At 44.2% G+C, this 20,801-nt stretch overlaps 2 protein-coding genes across 3 annotated transcripts in view; one reads left to right on the plus strand and one right to left on the minus strand.

Annotated features, from left to right (window-relative positions):
• Positions 1–1,075: 1,075 nt before the first annotated feature.
• Positions 1,076–18,914, minus strand: BHMT2 (betaine--homocysteine S-methyltransferase 2). The gene is made up of 8 exons (XM_002744812.6): positions 18,865–18,914; positions 11,172–11,304; positions 8,869–8,960; positions 7,441–7,632; positions 5,390–5,537; positions 4,968–5,150; positions 4,501–4,729; positions 1,076–1,912 (listed from the first exon to the last, which is right to left on the minus strand). The coding sequence occupies exons 1-8, from the start codon at positions 18,895–18,897 to the stop codon at positions 1,831–1,833; spliced, it is 1,092 nt and encodes a 363-aa protein (XP_002744858.5). The 5' UTR covers positions 18,898–18,914; the 3' UTR covers positions 1,076–1,830.
• Positions 18,915–19,011: 97 nt separating this feature from the next.
• The window catches only part of DMGDH (dimethylglycine dehydrogenase), a 92,707-nt gene continuing 90,917 nt past the window's right edge, over positions 19,012–20,801 (plus strand). For both annotated transcript variants that reach the window (XM_002744831.6, XM_008991902.5), the window contains exon 1: positions 19,012–19,172. In XM_002744831.6, coding sequence (XP_002744877.3) covers positions 19,072–19,172 — 101 coding nt within the window. In that variant the 5' untranslated portion in view covers positions 19,012–19,071. The remainder of the gene's footprint in view (positions 19,173–20,801) is intronic.

Below are 20,801 nucleotides of genomic sequence, written 5' to 3' on the forward strand. Positions count from 1 at the left end.
AAAGGAGTAAGTGATATTGAGGGGTAGTGAGTTACTATTTAAGGGTTCCAAACAGAGATTTGATGGTCCTGGTGAAGACGCTGGCAAGGATAGTCAGGTATTTAATTGGTGGCTTGGATTAGTCACCCTTAAGGATGCCAAAGGCCTTGAGATGATGGTAAGTTATTCTAATTTCCAGTAGGGTGGGGTTGTGTATTATAGGTAAAGTGGCTATCTCAAATAAATTCCAGGTTGTCAATATTACAGAAACAGTCATGGCAGGTTTGAAGAGTTAATTCATAATAAGGAATGTTGATAAAAATACTTTGGACCTAGTGACAGAAAAATCTGGATAGATTTTTGACAATAAGTAGCAGCTGTATACATGACAGATGTAGTGCAATACAGTAGCTAAGGACATGGATTCCAGAGCCAGCCCCATGGGTTCAAATCAAAATGTACTCATTTCACATTTGCTAATTGTCTGACCTCAGGCAAGTTGCCTAGCCTCATTAGACTTCAGTTTCCTTACCTGTGAACTACTGTGTTAAACACTATCTAATTTTGAATCCCTGGATGGTGGGTATTTGTACATTTAGAACAAAGCCTCGGACATAGTGAGTAATAAATATTTGCTAGTATTATTCCAAAGAATGTTCATGACATTTTTGACATTCAAACACTATAAAAGGTAAATAACTTTTAATTTTATTGCCACAAATTGATAAATTGTTGTAAAAGAGAAACTGGCAAGCCCATGAAATAACACAAACATAAGAAAATATTAGACCAAAATAGATTTGAACTTCATCTCCCAGGCTGGCATACAGTGGGGCAATCTCAGCTCACTGCAACCTCTGCCTCCCAGGTTCAAGCAATTCTCATGCCTCAGTCTCCAAGTAGCTGGGATTACAGGCATGTGTCATTATGCCTGGATAATTTTTGTATTTTATTTAGTAGAGACGGGGTTTTGCCATGTTGGCCAGGCTGGTTGAACTCTTGACCTCAAGTGATCTGTCTAACCCCAGCTTCCCAAAGTGCTGGGATGACAGGTGTGAGTCCCTGCAACTGGCCTGAACACTGACTTTTGAAAAGGTTTTCTAAAACAGTTTATTTTGAATTATTTTTAAACAATCAACAATAAGTATTTCACTGTGCACCTATTAGTATACCTAACACAATGCTAAGGAGAATTATAAGAAGCTTATCACATGATCTTGCCTTTAAATAGTTTATAACCTAGCTACCTGTGATTATGAAGACACATTTTAAAAATTCTAGGACCCAATATTTCTTTTTTTTTTCTTTCTTTTTTTTTTTTTGAGATGGAGTTTTGCTCTTGTTGCCAAGGCTGGAGTGCAATGGCGCCATCTTGGCTCACTACAACCTCCGCCTCCTCAGTTGAAGCAATTTTCCTGCTTCAGCCTCCCAAGTAGCTGGGATTACAGGCACCCACCCTCATTCCCACCTAACTTTTGTATTTTTGTAGAGACAGAGTTTCACTATGTTGGCCAGGCTAGTCTTGAACTCCTGACCTCAGGTGACCGGCCCGCTTCAGCCTCCCAAAGTGCTGGGGTTACAGGTGTGAGCCACCTAGCCCAGCCGGACCTTTTATGTTCAAGTAAAAATCATCTTTGAAAGTAATCACATTGAGGCTGGCCGTGCTTAACCACGGCAGAAGCTAAATATGCATGCACTTGTGGACTTGAAGGGAAGGGACTGCAGCACCTCAGCAGCTGGAGACAGCAGGACATGGTGAGGTTACCCTCATCATGGTGAGGAAGGGTTCCAGGTTGGGCTTGAGGGCAACTTTCTCTGTTCTATCATTTCAGGATTTTCTTTCACTACTCCTTAGTCATCTGGCTTTGACAGCGAAGGACAGAAAGGTCTGCCTGAAGCTGGCAGCAGATTCTCCCAATACTCTCTTCGAGCCCTGTGTTTTAAAACATACATAATTAATTAATCAAAAATCTTATTTGTAAGTTCAATATGTCATATGCATATATTGAATGTGTGTGTATATAAGCACATACACACAAAGTCAAAGCTTGGTCGATAATCAGGCTAAAGCAGAACTTTTGTTTCAACTGTGTTCATATCCATTAATGCCAGGGACCTTTCTCACATTTCAACAATCGTTAGGTTTCATACCACCTCTCTATAGGAAGGGTGAAAGGTGTTTTGAGCCTTAGGAAAGCGAGAGAGCCAGACTGAGTTATCTAAAATCTGGCCCAAGAGAATCACCAGGAAGCACAATGGGATCCCCAAATCAGAGTATATCTGGAATGACCTGGTTGAGAAAGCCACTGCCTGAGGCGGAAGTCACAGTCCGAGAAAAATGCCTGTGGCATGGGAAGTACAGATAAAAGTTTTCAGTGGAAGCCTCTGAAGACCCATGAGTGTGCTCACAGAGATCTTCCAGGCTCAGAGGATGCTGGCTTCCTATCAGGGTGCCCGGCAAGCAACAACAGCCTCACTCCTTCCTCCATCCTCTCTCCTCTTACTTTGAATCTGAGGAGGCTAGAAGCCAAGATGGGAAGGGAGCATAAGATTGAGAAAGAGAGAAGCTGCACGCTGACCTCTCCTGGTTTCCTGCCTGTGGAAGGCTGTTGCTGGACAAAGGGAGAAGATTCATGTTTAAAAGAAGCTCTGAGTTTTGATGTGACATGAACCTGAACACTTTTATATTTTTTGATTTTACGGTTTTTAATTTGTTTGTTTGTTTTGTTTTGAGACAGAGTTTTGCTCTATCTCCCAGGCTGGAGTAAAGTGGCGCAATCTTGGCTCACTGCAACCTCTGCCCTCTGGATTCAAGCAATTCTCCTGCCTCAGCCTCCTGAGTAGCTGGAATTATAGGCTCCTGCCACCACACCAGGCTAATCTTTGTTTTTGTTTTTTTTTTTTTTTTTGAGACAGAGTTTCGCTCTTGTTACCCAGGCTGGAGTGCAATGGCGCGATCTTAGCTCACCGTAACCTCTGCCTCCTGGGTTCAGGCAATTCTCCTGCCTCAGCCTCCTGAGTAGCTGGGATTACAGGCACACGCCACCATGCCCAGCTAATTTTTTTGTATTTTTAGTAAAGACGGGTTTCACCATGTTGACCAGGATGGTCTCGATCTCTTGACCTCGTGATCCACGTGCCTCAGCCTCCCAAAGTGCTGGGATTACAGGCGTGAGCCACCGCGCTTGGCCACCAATCTTTGTATTTTTAGTAGAGACCCAGTTTTGCCATATTGGCTAGGCTGATCTCGAACTCCTGACCTTAGGTCATCCACTCACCTCGGCCTCCCAAAGTGGTGGGATTACAGATGTGAGCCTGGCCTAAAACATGTTTGATTACTGTACTATCTCTGAAGAAAAGTAATCATGGAACTTTCCATTGCCTAAGAGCACCCAGAGAAGTTCTAGATTGTGTCCGTGTTTTCAAATAGGAACAAAAGAAGGAATTCACCCATTGAGTAGGTTTAAAGGGATAGAAGGAGACAAAAATAAAAGTGAGTTCTAATTATGTTTCATGAGTCCTGCTTGTTTAATATAGCAATTATAAAAATATTGTAAATGTTATCCACTGACTTTATATTTTTAGGACGAACCTACAGAGAAAGCTTGAAAGACAATTATAACTACAGAATATAATAAAATAGTTATAAACGTTGATGATAGTATAGTCAAACTTAAAGACGCCAAGGGTTGGATGAAAGAGGATAGGTGGAAAGAAGCAGAAGGGAATCTATTCTTATTTTACAGAGAGAGGAGTCAAGAGATTCCTGCCATATATTGATGCACTAAGAAACAGGTGGTTGAATATATAATTTTAACCTAAAAAGATAACCAAAAGAAGAAATAAAAGTGTAACAAATCAAAATTGGAAAAGAGAATGGGGGAAAGGGGAAGACTATGTGATTTCAATCCCTCAGCGTTCATAAGGGGTTAAAATAATTACCACTTCAAACTGATGACAAAAGAAATACAGGTACAAGATCTTAAACACGAATGACAAGCAGGTTTCCTTTGTGCCATGGTCTGATTGTCTGTGTCCCCCACAAGGCATAAGTTGAAACCTAGTCACCAATGTGGTGATTAGGAGGTGGAGCCATTTTCTAATGGACAAGTGCCCTTAGAAAACAGCCTCCAGGGAGCTGCCATGGCCCATCTACCAAGGGAGGACACAGCAAGAAGACATGGTCCATAAGGAATGCTTGCTTCCTTACTGATGGCCTTCACCATCTATAAGGCCTTCCCCAGACACTGAATCTGCTGACAGCTTGATCTTGGACTTTACAGCCTCCAGAACTGAGACAGAAATGTCTGTTGTGTCTAAGCCACCAAGTTCATGGTATTCTAACAGCCGGAATGGACTAAAGCCGATTTAGGGTATGGGACTGGTGTCAGGAGGGGGATCATTTTTACTTTTCACTTTATATGTTTCTACACATTTTGCCATGTGCATGCATAAATTTACAACAATAAATAAAACGAGATTAAAGGAAAATAATAAGAATGTTAATGTAAAAATTCTTACCTTGCTCTAACCCAGGGTTTGGTATGCATGTCTAAACCACTTCCCCAGCTGCCATGTTTTTCTGATGCCGGTGGCAAAAAGCCCCTTTCTGGGGCCAGCTCCTCTGCAATTGCCCTGACGTGGTAGGGCTCAAATCCGCAGCAGCCGCCAATGTACCTGACCCCCAGGTTGTAGGCCTCTCTGGCATATTTTTGAATATCCCATCTGGTGGCAACTCTGGGTTCCAGTCCTGTATCACAATAGTTACAGCATTTTTGTTACTGTTCTCATTTTCGAATAACGGATGCTCTAATGAATGAGCAGTTTTTTCAGTTAACAAAACTGTAAATTTTAGATGATGCATTCTTCCGATAGCTCATTTTCAGTTATGCAGTCTTATTGTAGAATTGGGCCATGGTTTATTATAGCCATTTGGATTTTGTCACAAAGAAATACCTCCACTATGAGAGGACCTCTACTTAGCTTACCAAAGGGATATTCTGGGAGATCCACAAACCCCTCTTTGCCACAGTCGGGTGTGTGGAACACCAGGGGTTGCACCATGAGGTATGCTTTCAGTCCTGCCCGTTCAAGACCCTCCTTCATGAGCTTCATCGTCTTCAAGCTGGTCTCAGGCCCAAAGCGGCAGTTCACGCCAACGATGGAAGCCCCTATGCAAAGAAATAAGAGTTACATTTTATTACTTATTGATTTGTTTCTTCTTCTTTTTTTTTTAACAGTTGGAAGTTACCTTAGAGATTAACTATCCCCCTCCCCCTCCCACAATTTACAGATAAGGAAACTGATTGCTGTTAATTCTTTTATTTCCAAACTGCTCTCACAATATCAGACTTTGTTAAATTTCATAAACAGCAACTGAGCTGTGTATCCCTGCATGGGTCCAAATTACCTGCCTTCACCAGCCTCACGGCACATTCTCCGGGTGTTAAGTCATGCATGTCTCCCTCTGGGCCTATGCACATGGTAACTGCCACGGGTCTATCAGATTCTTTTAAGACTTCCACAGCCCACACAGCTTCTTCAACATACTCAAAATACTAAGATAAATGTCATTTTTTTCTATTGGTCCAGACACAAAGCAGATTTTGAATGGTAATGGTAAATATAGCAAAACAATTATACAAATTACCAAATAAAATATAAACATACATATGGTAAAACTTGCTAAGAAATGTGTGTCTATCAGACTGAATAAAGAATGTTTTTCTGAGTAAATATTTTCATTCCTATGACAATATATAGTTTTTTGGTCAGGGATCATTGATTCAGTGAGATGATGACTATTAGTATAAAAGAGAAAAACACAGCCAGAGGTTTTCAAAGTAATCGAGTATTTAAAATAATAATTTTGAAGGAAGAAAAGTTTTGCTAATAAATTTCAGATTCATCTCTTATAAAACTGGAGTAATCTCTGAAACTATGGGTAGTTTATCATGTGTTATACTTCAAAGAGCTTTTATATTCACTTCTAGTTAGATATTCATAAGCGCTCCATAAAGTAGGAAGGGAAATATTTCCCCAGATGAGAAGACCGAGGAGCCTCATGGGAGAGATAGCTATTCTGTTTTTTTCTTCAGACAGGACACCTTGTCTGGTAAACCCATGTCATTTGATGGGGTGCTTCCAGGAACCCCCTTCAGTGCCACAGCTGAAAAGCTGACCTTAAGGCAACTAAAGAAAAGCCAGAAATCTTCCCGTTTCTTCCCTCTTGAGTTAGAAACAAATTCTGCAGAAGCAGTGTGAGGAATGACAGAGATAATCAAAAGATGAGTTCTTAAACAGAGTGTGTCATCATCCATCTGGAAAGCACAGAGGGCAAAGTTTGTGCTTGTCCTGCAGATGACTGTTCCCAGCGGGGTTGGCCAGGCATGGGCAGGTGGATGAGGCAGGGTTTTCAGTAGAGTCCAGTGCGGTGACTGGGGGGAATAATGGTGGGGCTATTTTTTCTCTCTCTCTCTCTTTTTTGAGATGGAGTCTTGCTCTGTTGCCAGGCTGGAGTGCAGTGGCATGAAATCTTGGCTCACAGCAACCTTCGCCTCCCAGCTTCAAGCCATTCTCCTGCCTCAGCCTCCTGAGTAGCTGGGACTACATGTACCTGCCACCATGCCCAGCTAATTTTTGTATTTTCAATAGAGATGGGGTTCACCATGTTGGCTAGTCTGGTCTCAAATTCCTGACCTTGTGCAATCTGCCTGCTTTGGCCTCCCAAAGTGCTGGGATTACAGATGTGAGCCACCATGCCTTACCAGGGGCTGTTCTCTCGTTTGGAGTAAAAATGTGGGTTGAGGACTTGACCCTAGGCAGTAGCAGTTATGTTGGGAAATGGGGAATGAGGGCTTTCTTTTTGGAAGTGGAGGGAAGAGAATGCTCTGGGCCTTCATGTCCAATCAATGACCAATTCTTACTGATTCTATCTTCAAAATATAACTCACGTGTCATAGCTTGAGTGAAAGTAGAGAGGTAGGAAGAGCAAGACATGGATGGAGGAGGCTATGGAAACTATTGGGTGCTGAGCATTATTGGTGGGGCCTAGATGACCCTGGACAGCCACCACCTTCTTCTTTCTCAGTCCCCAGCCCATACATGCTGTGCCCTTCTGATTGCCTTCTCCTTCAGGAGAGGGTGCTCCCTGAGGCACTGTCCCCTATGCTTCCCTCTAGGTTATAGAGTCCCCCAAGTCAGCTTCTGCAGCTACCCAGACCTTAGAAGATCAAAGGCTATGGTCAGGCCTCTCTTGGGTCTGTCCTTTGGCTCCAAAAGAACATAGCATACAAATGAGGGAATGTTGACCTTGACTACCATGCATTTAAATAATCCTTTGATCATCCATATGGAAGAAATGAGGGCATAAGGCAGTCCAATACCCTAATGAAATGTGAAGACGATGCAGTTTTGCTTGTCAAAATAGGTTTAATCCTTTTCCTCTAATACTAGGCTTACCTCTGCAATCAAGAAGTCCACATTTTTCTGCACAAAAACCTGTAGCTGTAGTCGAAAAAGTTTTTTAATTCTAGCTTCATCCTTGTGGTATCTGTATACTGATGTCTGGCAGATCCCCCCTGCTACCAAAGCATCACCTTTGCCAGCCACTTCCCTGGCGAGGTCACAGGCAGCAGCATTTACATCTTCCCACTGAGGTTAGAGAGCGAGAGTTCAGATGACAAGGCTAGCAGTTTGAGGGTAAAATATATGAGATAACCAAAGGAACAATAAACAAGTGAGATGAGTATAAACCAGTGGTTTCAATGCAAGCGAAGAAGACCAGCAGAGTTGGGTACAATATCCTCTGTTACCATAACCTTTTATTTCCATTATCGTACTTACCACATTGGATTTTAATAACTATTTGTTTGCCTCCCATGCTTGACCTTGAGCCTCCAGATGGGGTCTATGCCTTTGTCTCATCTTTGACTCTAACATAGAGAATGAACTATAACAGATACTCAGTATGTGTTGGTCAGCTGAATGAATTAACGGGCATTAACATTTATACGTATTAACGTTTTACATTTGCAGAATATTTCACAATAATTCCATATCCTTGATCTTACTGTTCTCAACAGGTCTATGGGCTTAAGCACTACTGTTATCTCCATTTTGCAGAGAGAAAACCAATGCTCAATGCAGGTATGTGTCTTACACAAACCCACACAGCCAATAGGGGCAATGCTGAATATCAAACCCAGTTTTTCTCATTTCTATGCCAGTGTTGTGTTTTTTAGCACCTCCCTGTCTCCAGAAGAGAAAAATGTGAAATGAGAAGGTGAAAAGAGCATCTATGAAATGCTTTCTCTCTAAAAAATAGCAGGAAGACCGCCATGCCCTTCCAATGGTTTATTTTACTGCTCGTCCTGACCCCTCCTCTACCTAAATGGGGAGATAAAGCTAATTTATTTAGTATGTATTATCTTTTTTTTTTTTTTTTTTTTTTGAAATGGAGTTTCACTCTATCACCCAGGCTGGAGTGCAGTGGTGTGATCTCAGCTCACTGCAACCTCCACCTCCCAGGTTCAAGTCATTCTCATGCCTCAGCCTCCTGAGTAGCTGGGATTACAGGTGCCCACCACCACACCTGGCTAATTTTTGCATTTTTAGTAAAGACAGGGTTTCGCCATGTTGTGCAGGCTGATCTGGAACTCCTTGGCTCAAGTGATCTGCCCACATCAGCTTCCCAAAGTGCTGGGATTACAGGTATAAGCCACCGTACCTGGTTTATTTACTATATATCTTTATATGAAAACTAATCCATAGATATTTATATGGACTTTGTAATAAAGTATAGTAACACATGAATTCTATAGCTTTCCGTAAAGAGGTTTTTTTTTTAATAGATGCCTCCCTTCTCTGCACCCAACCATTGCCGTTTACCTTGCTTTCCATATTGTCCTCACTGGCAGAAAAGGTGAAAGTCTGCATGACATTTGATCCTGCTCTCAAGAATTCCATGTGAAGTTGACGAACTACAAAGTAGTTGGGTTTTCAACATTGAAATAAATAAAAAAAGAAATATTACAGAAGCTATCATTTTTAAAAGCAGCAGTAGCTCACTGACTCCCATCTCTTTCAATCATACCTCAGTTGAAACCTAGTTGTGATAAAAAGTTAGAGACTAAGGTCAGTAGAATGCATAGGCAGGACATACTGTTTAGAGTAGCCTTGTATTGTTTTGCTGATGGGCCTCAATGGCTTGGTGCCATCACCTGCGGAGATTAAGGCCTGATTGGCCAATTGTCCCTTGGTCTCTTGGTCTAGAGAAGTTTCTTCTATACCTGTGTTGTGAAGGACATAGCTGGTCTACTACAGTCAGCATTGGCAGCCCTCAAAGTAGAATGAGGAGCTTCTCATAGAAAGCAGAATGTATGTGGGTGGCACCGGTATCAAACCGAGTCAGCCGCAAGCAGCTGGGGACATCAGAAAGCAGTCCGGAAGCTTTTCCTGGCTATCAGAAAGTCGCTCCTTCCTCTCCTTCACCACCGTCACCACTCCTCCCGTATCCTTACTCTTACTATTCCAGCACTTTTTCCCCAGTTTAGCAAAATGACCTTCTAACATTAAGAACAATTTCTTCTCGGGCCAGATGAAAACATCCTGTTAAACACCAAAGGGACAAAACTTGGTCTCGCTCTACCACAGAATTCTGGGTGTCCGATGCAGCAGTCATAATGGCCATCGTACGGACAATACGTAGGGCACCTCACGTGGGTTAACTCCTGAGTTCTCACACCTAGCCCATGTTGTGACCTCATGAAACGGATGAAGATACGGATCCTTGGGGAGGTCAAGTGACTTGTCCAAGGTCACACAGCTGGTCAGTGGAAGAACCAAGATAGGACCCTAGGTTTATCTGATACTCCGTGCATATATACATAAAGTCAGAGCAAATCAAAAATTCTAGTCTCAGCTAGTGTTTTGTTTCACTCATTTCATTCTTTGGCTTTATTTTCCCGCTTTAATTTAGGGGAACAAACACAAAGAAAGAGTCAGAAGAGAATTCAAGTTCTAATTTCAGGTAACTAATCCTCATCAGAGTTACCACCTCTAGCTCTTTCTTTTTTTCCAAGATGATATAAAGCTCTGTTGATTTTCTTGCCCTCCCATCCCCGGAACCTGGCTGTCTGTGCTCTGTTACACTGTGACTACCTTTAATCACCCTCACTGTACACACTGTCACACTTCAGCAGCACACTGTCAGCGTGAATCGGAAGCAGGAAGAGTTTTGCTGTTTTAAGGAAACTCTGAATATCTACAAGGCAAATATTCATGGAACAAATATTAAGATGTATATTTCATTTTTATTTTTGAGGCGGAGTCTCACCCTGTTGCTCAGGCTGAAGTGCAGTGGCGTGACTTGGTTCACTACAACCTCTGCCTCTCGTGTTCAAACGATTCTCCTGCCTCAGCCTCCTGAATAGCTAGGACTACAGGCACCTGCCATCACACCCAGCTAATTTTTGTATTTTTTTTTGAGACGGAGTTTCTCTCTTGTTACCCAGGCTGGAGTGCAATGGCGCAATCTTGGCTCACCGCAACCTCCGCCTCCTGGGTTCAGGCAATTCTCCTGCCTCAGCCTCCCAAGCAGCTGGGATTACAGGCACGCACTACCGTGCCCAGCTAATTTTTTTGTAATTTTAGTAGAGACGGGGTTTCACCATGTTGACCAGGCTGGTCTCGAACTCCTGACCTTGTGATCTACCTGCCTTAGCCTCCCAAAGTGCTGGGATTATAGGCGTGAGCCGCCATGCCCAGCCAAGATATATATTTTAGCACTGCCTATACATTAAGATGTAAATGCATGTGTGTAAGAGAAAGTGTGGGTGTGCATGAGGGTGGGTAGGTGTGTATGTGTGTTTGCGGTATGTGTGGGTGTGTATGTGGGGTGTGTGTGGGTGTGGAGGTGGGGTGTGAGTGTGTGGGGGTGGGAGTATGTGTGTGGGTGTGTGGATGTATGGGTGTATGATGTGTGTAGGTGTGTGTATGAGAGAGAGAGAAAGGAAGAGAGAGGCCGTTTTCTTCCATATAGCTCAGCCTGCATACTGCTATTGTCTCCTTATCTTGGCAATTTTAGCAAGCAAAACAGCCCTTTGAAACAGTTATTTTTTTCTCCATCTTCTCTCCATCAGATTTAAATAAAATACCACTCAGGTAGACACTCTTGGGATGGGGGCACCAACCTGCATCTGGATGTTCTATCACTGCCTCTGGAGTCCAGAGCCCAGCCTTCACATAGCCTCTCTTCTCCAGAGTAATGAGAAAGCTGCCATCTCCAATCACAACTTCCCCACTCTCAAGGCGTTCCAAAATCCCCTAAAGAAGAGAAAAAAGTACCTAAGTTCCACTCTACTTTTTGTTTTCTAAAAGCAGTTTCTAATTTTAGGTGAGGTGGTATTATGTTCTTAGAGCTGTAGTTTTGTTAAAAACATGTGCTCTAATAATATTTCAGAAAGACTGAGGATACTATATTTCTTGGCCAATCCAGGTGCCTATTTCGTACAATGAAAGCGCTGAGACTATTTATTCTTAAATAACATTTAATCTGAGTCCAATTGTGGTGCTGATTCCATGATAGTTATATTGGCTTCTCAACATGTTTGTGGCAACACTGCTAGTTGTCTAACTAGTGTGTATTCTCTCCCCTTTTCTTGTGTCGGGGACAATGCCTCCAACTTTCAAAAAATTCCCAGGCTCCCTTGCCACTGGGAGCAGCCCTGTGACACAGGGATGGCCAGGGAGACACACATGGAAGTTGGTGGAGGATTTCTGGAAAAGTTTTGCTTTCCTGTCATGGGTGCCCACTCCCTTCCTTATTGTCCATTTTCCTCCTTCCTGACTGGAACGTCCACATAGAGCCTGGGAGTCCAGCTGTCATCTGACGGCCATGTGAAGCAGATTTCTTAAGTCATCCTTGGGTGTCTGCAGCAGCCATGGGCTGGCACCCCTGGACCTCTTAAGTGAGAAAAACAAACCTTTTCTTTGTGTCAGCCACTGAACAGAACTGTAATGGACACAATGCTTCATAATCATGCAGTGTGTTCACACGTGTGTTATCTTTTGGAACTCCCAGCAACTCTGCGAGGCAGGACAGACGGTTTTTATTCTCAGGTGTAAATGAGGAAACTGAGGCTCAGAATGATTGACTTGCCCAAGAGCACAAAGCTAAGTAAAAAATCAGACAGGCTTCTAAATTCCTACTCTCTTTTCCTCCTGTTTTACCATCTTTCTATTTAGCCTACTCATAACTTATTTAAAAGGTTCCATTCAGAGCAGTTAGCCATGGGGTGCAGTTTCCTTTTGAAACAGGAGGGGGCCAGGGAAGGGTGGGGTTGCTGGCAAGGGCTTCACCCTTGGGCCTGTGCCCACAGAACTAGGTGAGGACAGGCACTCCTGTTTTTACACCCAAATGTTGCATTTTCCAAGACCACCCTGGCCCACCATCCTGTGCCTATGAAAACCTCAAGACCCTAGCAAACACAAACACAAGTGGCTGGAAGTTGAGAGGAACACAACGGCAGAGGAACACAGACAGACTCCAGCAGGCCATCGACAGCAGAGGCAGAATGACATATACAACGTGGAATTCGGCCAGGGGTTGGTCAGAGGACAGTCTGGCTGCTGAGCTGCCGGACTCCAGGGGAAGACCACCTTCCCACTCCATCCCCCTTCTGGCTCCCCATCCGTCTGATCTACCTGCTGAGAGCTACTTCCAGCACTCAATAGAACCTTGCACTCATTCTCCAAGCTCACCTGTGATCCATTTTCTCCAGTACACTGGCAAGTACCTGGGATACAGAAAGCCCTTTGTCCTTTCGATAAGGCCGAGGGTCTGAGCTGATTAACACAAGCTGCCAGTGAACAGCTAAGCTGAAAGAGCGCACCGTAACACATGCCCACTGGGGCTTTGGGAGCTGGAAACACTCACCCCTAGATGTTGCCCATCTGCATGCTCCCCCTAGGGGTTTAAGCTGCAGGGCACTGAAGAAGTGAGCCACACCCCCTCACATACCCTGCAAGGGGGATAAGGAAACTTTTCCCATTTCACTGTGTCTAAATCACATCTCCCCCAGGTGCCCTCAGGGTCATCCCCTCACTGCCTTCAGGGCTTTGGTCAAACGGCATCGTCATTGTTTCAAAGATGTCTTCCCTGACTGCTGCAAACCACCCATCCTTCCAGCCCCCCACAGCAATCCTTATCCCTCTTTTCTAGGCTGCATTAGTAGAAGATGCAACCTTTTTTTGATAATAGGCCAGTTCATTTCAGGCCTGCTCATGGCTGGACACAAAGCAACGAATGGAGCAGCGAGAAAAGCCTCAGATGCCCCTTCTAACTAGTCTCATCTGTTCTGTGAAATCGATATAAACCCCCTCAGTTCCTGAATCCAAGGGAGACATCAAGCAGGGTGCGGAGGCAGCTCACTGGGCTGTGTGTTGTGGGTAGGGTGAAGCTAAGCTGTGTACAGAAGAGGTCGCCACAAACAGTGGCTTTCCTCTTACAGATGAAAAAGAAACTACTTTTATTTAAAGTCACTGTTTGTGGGGGGCCTCTTTTTTACAGAATGTGCACTGAGGTGCACAGTCCTTTCATCTTATCGCTTTGCCATTCCCTATGGCAGGGGTCAGCACGTGACAGCCCACATACCAAACCTGACACATCCCCTGTTTTTGTAAAAACAGTCTTTTGTAAAAACCCTGTCCATTGATTGATATATTGTCTAATGGCCACTTTTCCCCTTTAGCAGAGTTGAGTCGTTGCCACTGAGACCATATAGCCCCCAAGGCTAAAAATATTTACTGGCCCTTTACAGAAAGCATTTGCCAACTCAGCCCTAGGGTACTGCCCTCTTCAGCATGGGGGGGAAATTTGATCAGAGTCACATTCATACTCTGTCTCGAACGATGAGGAAACAAAGTATGGCAGACCTAGAAGTGGCTCATCTCATTGACATTTACATTTTCTGCATGAGAGTTTAGCCATATGGCTCTGCCTTGCCACAAGGGAAGTGAATGCCCATGTGTCCAGTTCCAACTCTAATCCTACAGAAGGAGGGGGACAGAGTTTGGAGAGAAACTGCTTCTGTTCTAGTGTCTGGCATCTGCTATTTCTCCTTTGCTTACTTCCCATACAAAGTGACCAACCCGAGGTGTCAGGAGCAAGCTTCCTAGGACACCAAGGAACAGAGAAACGCCGAGCACATTTTGGCCATGTTGCTTGATACATTATTTTCTTCAGTCATTTTCCAGGAGGCTGGAAGGCCAGGAAGGCAACAAAGAGTAAGAGGTAAGCTAATTTAATCTTGGTTACAGGAGTCTTTGTCCTTACCTGGGTCATTCCTAGATCTAATAAAAGCAAGCAGAAATTAAAGCAGACATGTGAGGATCTTCCCACAGAGCCTCTCAGGACAGTCCTGTTAACAGTATGGAACCAAACACGGGAGGCCAAGTAGGGCTTGAACGATTTATCAATCTCCATATAATGGCATGACTAGGGAGGGGGTTATTCTGAATTTATCCTCTATGTCCAGTTCAGCTGCAGAAGTACGAACTAGTCTGGCTAAACAGAAAGGAGTTTAATATTGAGAAATGGGCTTTGCATTGGGCTTCCAGGAATGACCCCTAGAAAAACATGACTGAATTGGCTGGGGCTGCACCCTTTGCCACAACTAAGAGAAGCCACTATTAAACTGCTGGCTTGAGGAATATAGTACCCAGCTGCCATATAGAGAGAAGGAGGCTGCTGTGGTAACCTCAGCTGCCCTTGGCAAGACACTAGAATGCTGCACTATGGCCATACTTGCTATGCTTCTACCTTCCCAGGCTGATGCATCTGATTGGGGAACCTAGTTCTTATCAAGATCCTGGCTGCAAAGGAGTCTGGCAATGTGGTTACTTTTCTTTCCTCTGCAGTGCAAGAAGGTCCATTAGAAGGGATTTAACTAGTGGCTAAAGACCAGGTCACCATAGCTACAGCATCTTCTTTTTACTGTGCTCTTGGAGGGCAGGCAAATGGATCCCAGCTGTGTGAACTCTGTTAAACATAAACACTGTTTTGGCAGAGAGAGCTCTTGACTCTGGTTATTTTTTTCGTATTTTTATATCTAAAGCTGAATTTTGGCTGAATGTAGAAGTGGTGTTAATATTTACTACAATTCTCATCTCTTTCTCCTTCCTCTATAAAAATGCAATTCACTCTTTTCAATTTGTACTTTTGAAATATAAAAAAGGCCTTAAAATTTGAACATTTATTGAGACCTTCCATATATCAGGTATAGTTGCAGGCAAGTGGGATAAACATCAGAATAAAACAAGGTCTCTGCCCTCCATAAGTTCAAAGTCTGGTTACTTTGGGGAAGGCCAATAGATCAGCAAATAATCACAGCAGAATGTGACAAATAAATGCTACACAAGAATACAGAAGAGAAAGCCAGAGGTACAGTTAGTGTGTACAGACTCTTTTCCTGAAAATCCAATATGCTTCATTAGGTTCACCATGTTAAGAATCAAATTTAGGCCAGGTGCGGTTGCTCACGCCTGTAATCCCAGCACTTTGGGAGGCTGTGGCAGGTGGATCACTTGAGGTCAGGAGTTTGAGACCAGCCTGGCCAACTTGGCAAAACTCTGTCTCTACTAAAAATTAGCCGGTGTGGTGGCAGGCACCTGTAATCCCAGCTACTTGCAAGCCTGAGGCAGGAGAATATCTTGAACCTGGAAGTCAGAGGTAGCAGTGAGCCAAGATCGTGCTGCTGCACTGCAGCCCGACTCTGTCTCAAAAAAAAAAAAAAGAATCAAATTTAATCAAACAACTGTTGAGGATAAACCCTGGCACATAATTTGGATGTTGTAGGTTAGCCTCTCACCTCCCACATCCAATCTGTCACAGGGTTATGCCAAGTGTATTACACATTTCTCAAATGCCCCACCATCCTCACTGCACTGGATTATTGAAGTGGTCTTCAGTTCTCTCCAGCCCTACTCTGAACTGCCTTCCATTGCTACCAGAGCACAGGCTCGCTGACCCAGTCTCACCTATAATTGCACCCCCTTTGTGTCCTGCTTAACTTCACAGATCCTGCATTCGTGCATTCCCCCGTACAGCAGTATCTGGTTACTTACCTGTCACCTCAGTTTGACTGTAAGAGGCTTGGGGACAGCTGACATATGTTATTGGTCTATATCCCTACCACCTCATATAACAACTACAATGAGTAGACACTTAAGGAACTATGCCAAGAATAAGCAAACAAACGGGACTGTTTTGAAAATGTCAGATGTGTTGCATATGCTAGAATTTTTGTCTTGAAGTAGAAAAAATGTTACTCTGTAGCAGATAATTAGGTGGGTTTTAAGAAAATTGTAGTATGTATTTTGACTGTATCTTCATGATACCAAGTAAAGGTAAGACATTTTCATTTGTTATCTGGATGTTTGTCCACTATTTTAAATTTGCCATTTTTCTACGTAGCCATTAGCAAAATAACAAAGTTACCAAGATTTGAATTCAGAGCATCTTTTAGCCCTTCCTTCACTGCTATTCTAACTTTCTCAGTTTATCACTATACCAGTATGATCCCTTCTTTACATTTTTTTTAACTTTTAAGTTCAGGGGTACATGTGCAGGATGTGCAGGTTTGTTACACAGGTAAACATGCGTCACGGGGGTTTGTTATACAGGTTATTTCCTCACCCAGGTATTAAGCCTAGTATCCATTAGCAATTTTTCCTGATCCTGTCCCTCCTTCTACCCTCCACCCTCCAATAGGCCCCAGTGTGTGTTGTTCCCCACCATTATACCAGTATGATCTAACGTCAGCTCTGTAATTATAGAGACAGGAACATGTAAAATAAAGAACACTGTAAATTCATGTTGCAGTACATTTATATTCTCATTCCATCCAACCCTTCGGTTTGGCAGTAAACCTGCCTTGGATCTGACAGTGAGTTCTAGCGTGGATTTATGCCCCCTTTTTGCAGATACCGCTAACTAAGACCTCTGGATCTAAGATTCCTAGCTTCAAGGCACCTCTCTTCATACTCAGGGATCAACTTCGCTGTGTAGTAGGAGGTGACCAGAAAAACCCAATCTGTCTAAAATATCTCCCCTTCTTCCTAGAATTGCCAGCAGAACTGCTCTTTTGGATTAAAGATCTAATTGGAGATCTTGTCTGTGGCAATTAAATGAATTCTTAATATACCTGTTGGCAGGGCACAGTGGTTCATACCTGTAATCCCAGCACTTTGGGAGACCGAGGTGGGTGCATCACCTGAGGTCAGGGGCTCGAGACTAGCCTGACCAACATGGTGAAACTCCATCTCTACTAAAAATATAAAAATTAGCCGAGCGTGGTGGCAGGTACCTATAATCCCAGCTACTCGGGAGGCTGAGGCAGGAGAATCGGTTGAACCCAGAAGTGGAGGTTTCAGTGAGCCAAGATGGTACCACTGCACTCCAGCCTGGGGGAAAAGAGTGAGACTTCATCTCATTTAAAAAAAATGTACCTGTTAGCTTAGGAGAGAGGTGAGATTAGTTCCTTCCCATTAACACCTTAACTCCCGGGTACACAGCCACATGGATTAGTGTGTGATAATCTTGGTGTTGTAACAGCACAGGCCCCAAAGAAATTGAACAAAAACAGAGCATTTTAAAAACCTTTAAAAAAATGAACTGTAAAGATGAACACAGCATTAGAGAAAGTTGAGAGAAAGAAGTCAGCACAATGTTCTTTATTTTTTATAAACTGTATTTCCTTCAATGCTCACATTTTATAATCTGAAAAAATATCCTAAAACACGCGTTTTAAACCAATATTCCACATCTTGTGTAACTATTACCATTATTGTGTACTTCCTTACAGAGTGTATATAAATGTTGTATACAGTTGGAATCTGTTTGTGATATATTTTCTTTTGCAACTTAACATTGCCAAGGCACGTTGCCAGTTCTCATAGTTATTTAATTGGCTGCTAATAACTCAAGTAGATGAAACTTAATTTATTTAGAATCCCCTATTGTAGAATATATTGGTCGTTCCTAGCTTTTCAGTATAAATAACTCGGTGGTGTACATTTCCACGCATATATTGTCCCTCCTTTCCTCCTCCCTTTCTGAATGACAGGGCTGGCGGGGGTGGGGGTTGCTTTGAAGGGTCCTGGGGATGTCCTTCCTCCAAGCTCATGTCATTCCTCATTTTGCTTAATCACCCCTTCCTCCCACCCCCGCACATACCCGACATAGAAATGGCTGGGCAAAAGCCAACATCTGGTGACCAGACCAGGAACGGGGCCAGGAGCTGGGGACCAGGTGGGAAGAGGTGGAGGGGTCCTAGCGAATCCCACCTACCCTCCACACTGTGCCGCAGCTTTGGGGGCTTCCTTGCCCGGGACTGGTTTCAGGCCAGCCGGCGACTGGCAAGGCCAGGCTGCTTGGCCAGGCTGCTGACTTTGCCAAAACGCGAGGGACAGTCCGAAAAGTTCTGGGGCCCATTAGCCCAGGGAGCTGCAGGTGTGGGTCGGTTGAGGGAAGAAAATGTGCACGCGGCCTGAGTCTAGACTTCTGATCCCCGCTCCCCCCGGGGCTGGATCCGGGACCCTGCGCTGGTCGCCCGACTCACCGAGCCTCAGTTTCCTCACCTGTGAAATGGAATTAATTGTGAAGCTGAGGAGATAACTTGAGCAAAGCTCTCTGTGCAACGCCGAGTAAGGTCTCCCTAAACGCTAACCAACCCGCGACTGAGGAAAATCGAGGCTCAGGGCCGTCCCGTCCAAGTGTTTTGCCGAGGCTCCAGGGCTTGGCTAGGGGTCCACACGGGGTGTGAACGGAGTCGCTCGCAGCCCAGCAGCCAGGGGCTCCGAGAGGATCGAGGGGCGGACACTCACCTTCTTGGCCCCCGGGCGTCCGGCAGGTGCCATGGTGCGGCGGTTCTGCTGGCGCTGGATCCCGGGGCGCGCGGCCGTCCAGGAGCCCGCCCCCTGCCCCCCGCCCGGGGGAGGGTCCGACCGCCGCCCTGCCGGCCCCGCGGCCTCAGGCTGCCCGCTAGCCTCGGAGCAGGCGCCCGCGCCCTCGGCCTCGGCCTCGGCCTAGTCATGCTTCGCCCGGGCGCGCAGCGGCTGCGGGGCATCCTGCTGAGGAGCTGCAGGCGGCGGGGCTCCCCCGGGCGCCCGCGCTCCGTCTGCGGCCAGGAAGGGTGAGTGGGGCCCCCGCCTGCGCAGAGGCGGCGGGGCGGCTGCGGGATGGGAGCCAGAGGCCGAGGCAGGCTCTGGGGTTAGGAGCGGTCCAGCCTCCAAGAAATGGACCTTGAGACACCCTCTCGAATTATCAATTAATTATAAAGTGAAACAATATCTAAAGGTTCGCCGTGTAAAGTCTCTCCTGCCCGAATCCCCTAATCAACAATTGTTGATAGTGTCTTCTGAATCTAAAGGTCTGAGCATAGACAATCACAGGTCAGTATAGGTTCTTCTTTGGCTTATTGACATCTTGCTTTTCACAATTATCAATGTATCATGGAGATTGTTCCATATCAGCACATACTGACTTGACTTGTTCCTTTTAGTGGCTGCATAGTTTTCCATCCTGTCAATATTCTACACTATAGCTCAACGGTCTATTCGTTAACATTTAAATGGTTTTTGGTTGTTTATTACTGCAAATAACCTGCATATGCATCTGTCTTTGAGTACCTATGGGAGTCTATCTGTAGCACCAGTTTTTAAAGGTGAACTTGTTAGGGGAAGGGTTATGTGCATCTGAAAGATTGAAAGACACATTCTCCAAATGTGTGGCAAGAGTTTGCATGTGCCACACCAGTGTGTGTCCGTTCCCTACATCCTCCCTGGTGCCCAGAATAGGCCTTTTTTTTTTTTTTTAATCTTTGCTAAATCTGATTAAATCTGATGGGTAAAAATGGCATGTCCTTGTTTTGACTGGTCTGTATTTACATATGAGCGTTGCTGAGCATCTTTCGACTTCTTATGTTTGTAGGTTATTCCTAGCTGCCAGGAAAGGCTTGTTTAGCAGCATCACTTAACCTGATTATGGGTTGATTCGAATTTTATTTTATGTCTTATGATCTGAAATTCTGGAATCAGAAGATCTACTTTTGAGTTCCATCTATCCATTCAACAAATATTTACTGTGCGTTGTGATGTACTGGGTTTGTCTCTAGTGCTGGGAATACAGTAGACACCAAGTCACAGTTCCTGCGCCATGCAGAATGTGACCTTACGCTTCTGAGCTTCAGTTTCCTCATCTATAAAATGCAGATACTGATTTTGCTCTATATAACTCACAGGATTGCTGTGAAGATTAAACAAGAGAATATGAAAGTGCTTTATAAATTGTAAAGCGTCACAAAAATATCTGTAAAAATGATGAATGATGTTTTTTAATCCAGTGCAAAATAAAATGGAAATTTAACAAACAAGTTGTTCTGTTTAAAACTGATTAGACAAATAAAATACAAATTTCAAGAGTATCCAAAAAATTATATTTTGGCTGTGTGTGGTGGCTTATGCCTGTAATCCCAGCACTTTGGGAGGCTGAGTTGGGCAAATTACTTGAGGCCCAGAGTTTGAGACCAACCTGATCAACATGACGAAACTGTCTCCACTAAAAATGCAAAAATTAGCCTGGCATTGTGGTGTGCACCTGTAGTCCCAGCTGCTTGGGAGGCTGAGGTGGGAGAATCGCTTGAACCCAGGAGGTAGAGGCTGCAGTGAGAGCCAAGATTGCATCACTGCACTCCAGCCTGGGCGACAGACTCCATTTCACAAACAAAAACAAACATACCCCAAATTTGAATTATTTTATTTCA

The sequence above is a fragment of the Callithrix jacchus genome, chromosome 2, assembly GCF_049354715.1.
Source record: "Callithrix jacchus isolate 240 chromosome 2, calJac240_pri, whole genome shotgun sequence".
Taxonomy (NCBI): Eukaryota; Metazoa; Chordata; class Mammalia; order Primates; family Cebidae; genus Callithrix; species Callithrix jacchus.

Bases quoted from the DNA above. Each gene is read 5' to 3' on its own strand.
- BHMT2 (XM_002744812.6), bottom strand. From the start codon at position 18,897: ATGGCACCTGCCGGACGCCCGGGGGCCAAGAAG. The intron at 4,730-4,967 runs GTAAGCTAAGTA...ATTGTGATACAG, and splicing joins TCTCCCAGAATATCCCTTTG to GACTGGAACCCAGAGTTGCC. The intron at 1,913-4,500 runs GTAAGAATTTTT...TTTAAAACACAG, and splicing joins AAACCCTGGGTTAGAGCAAG to GGCTCGAAGAGAGTATTGGG.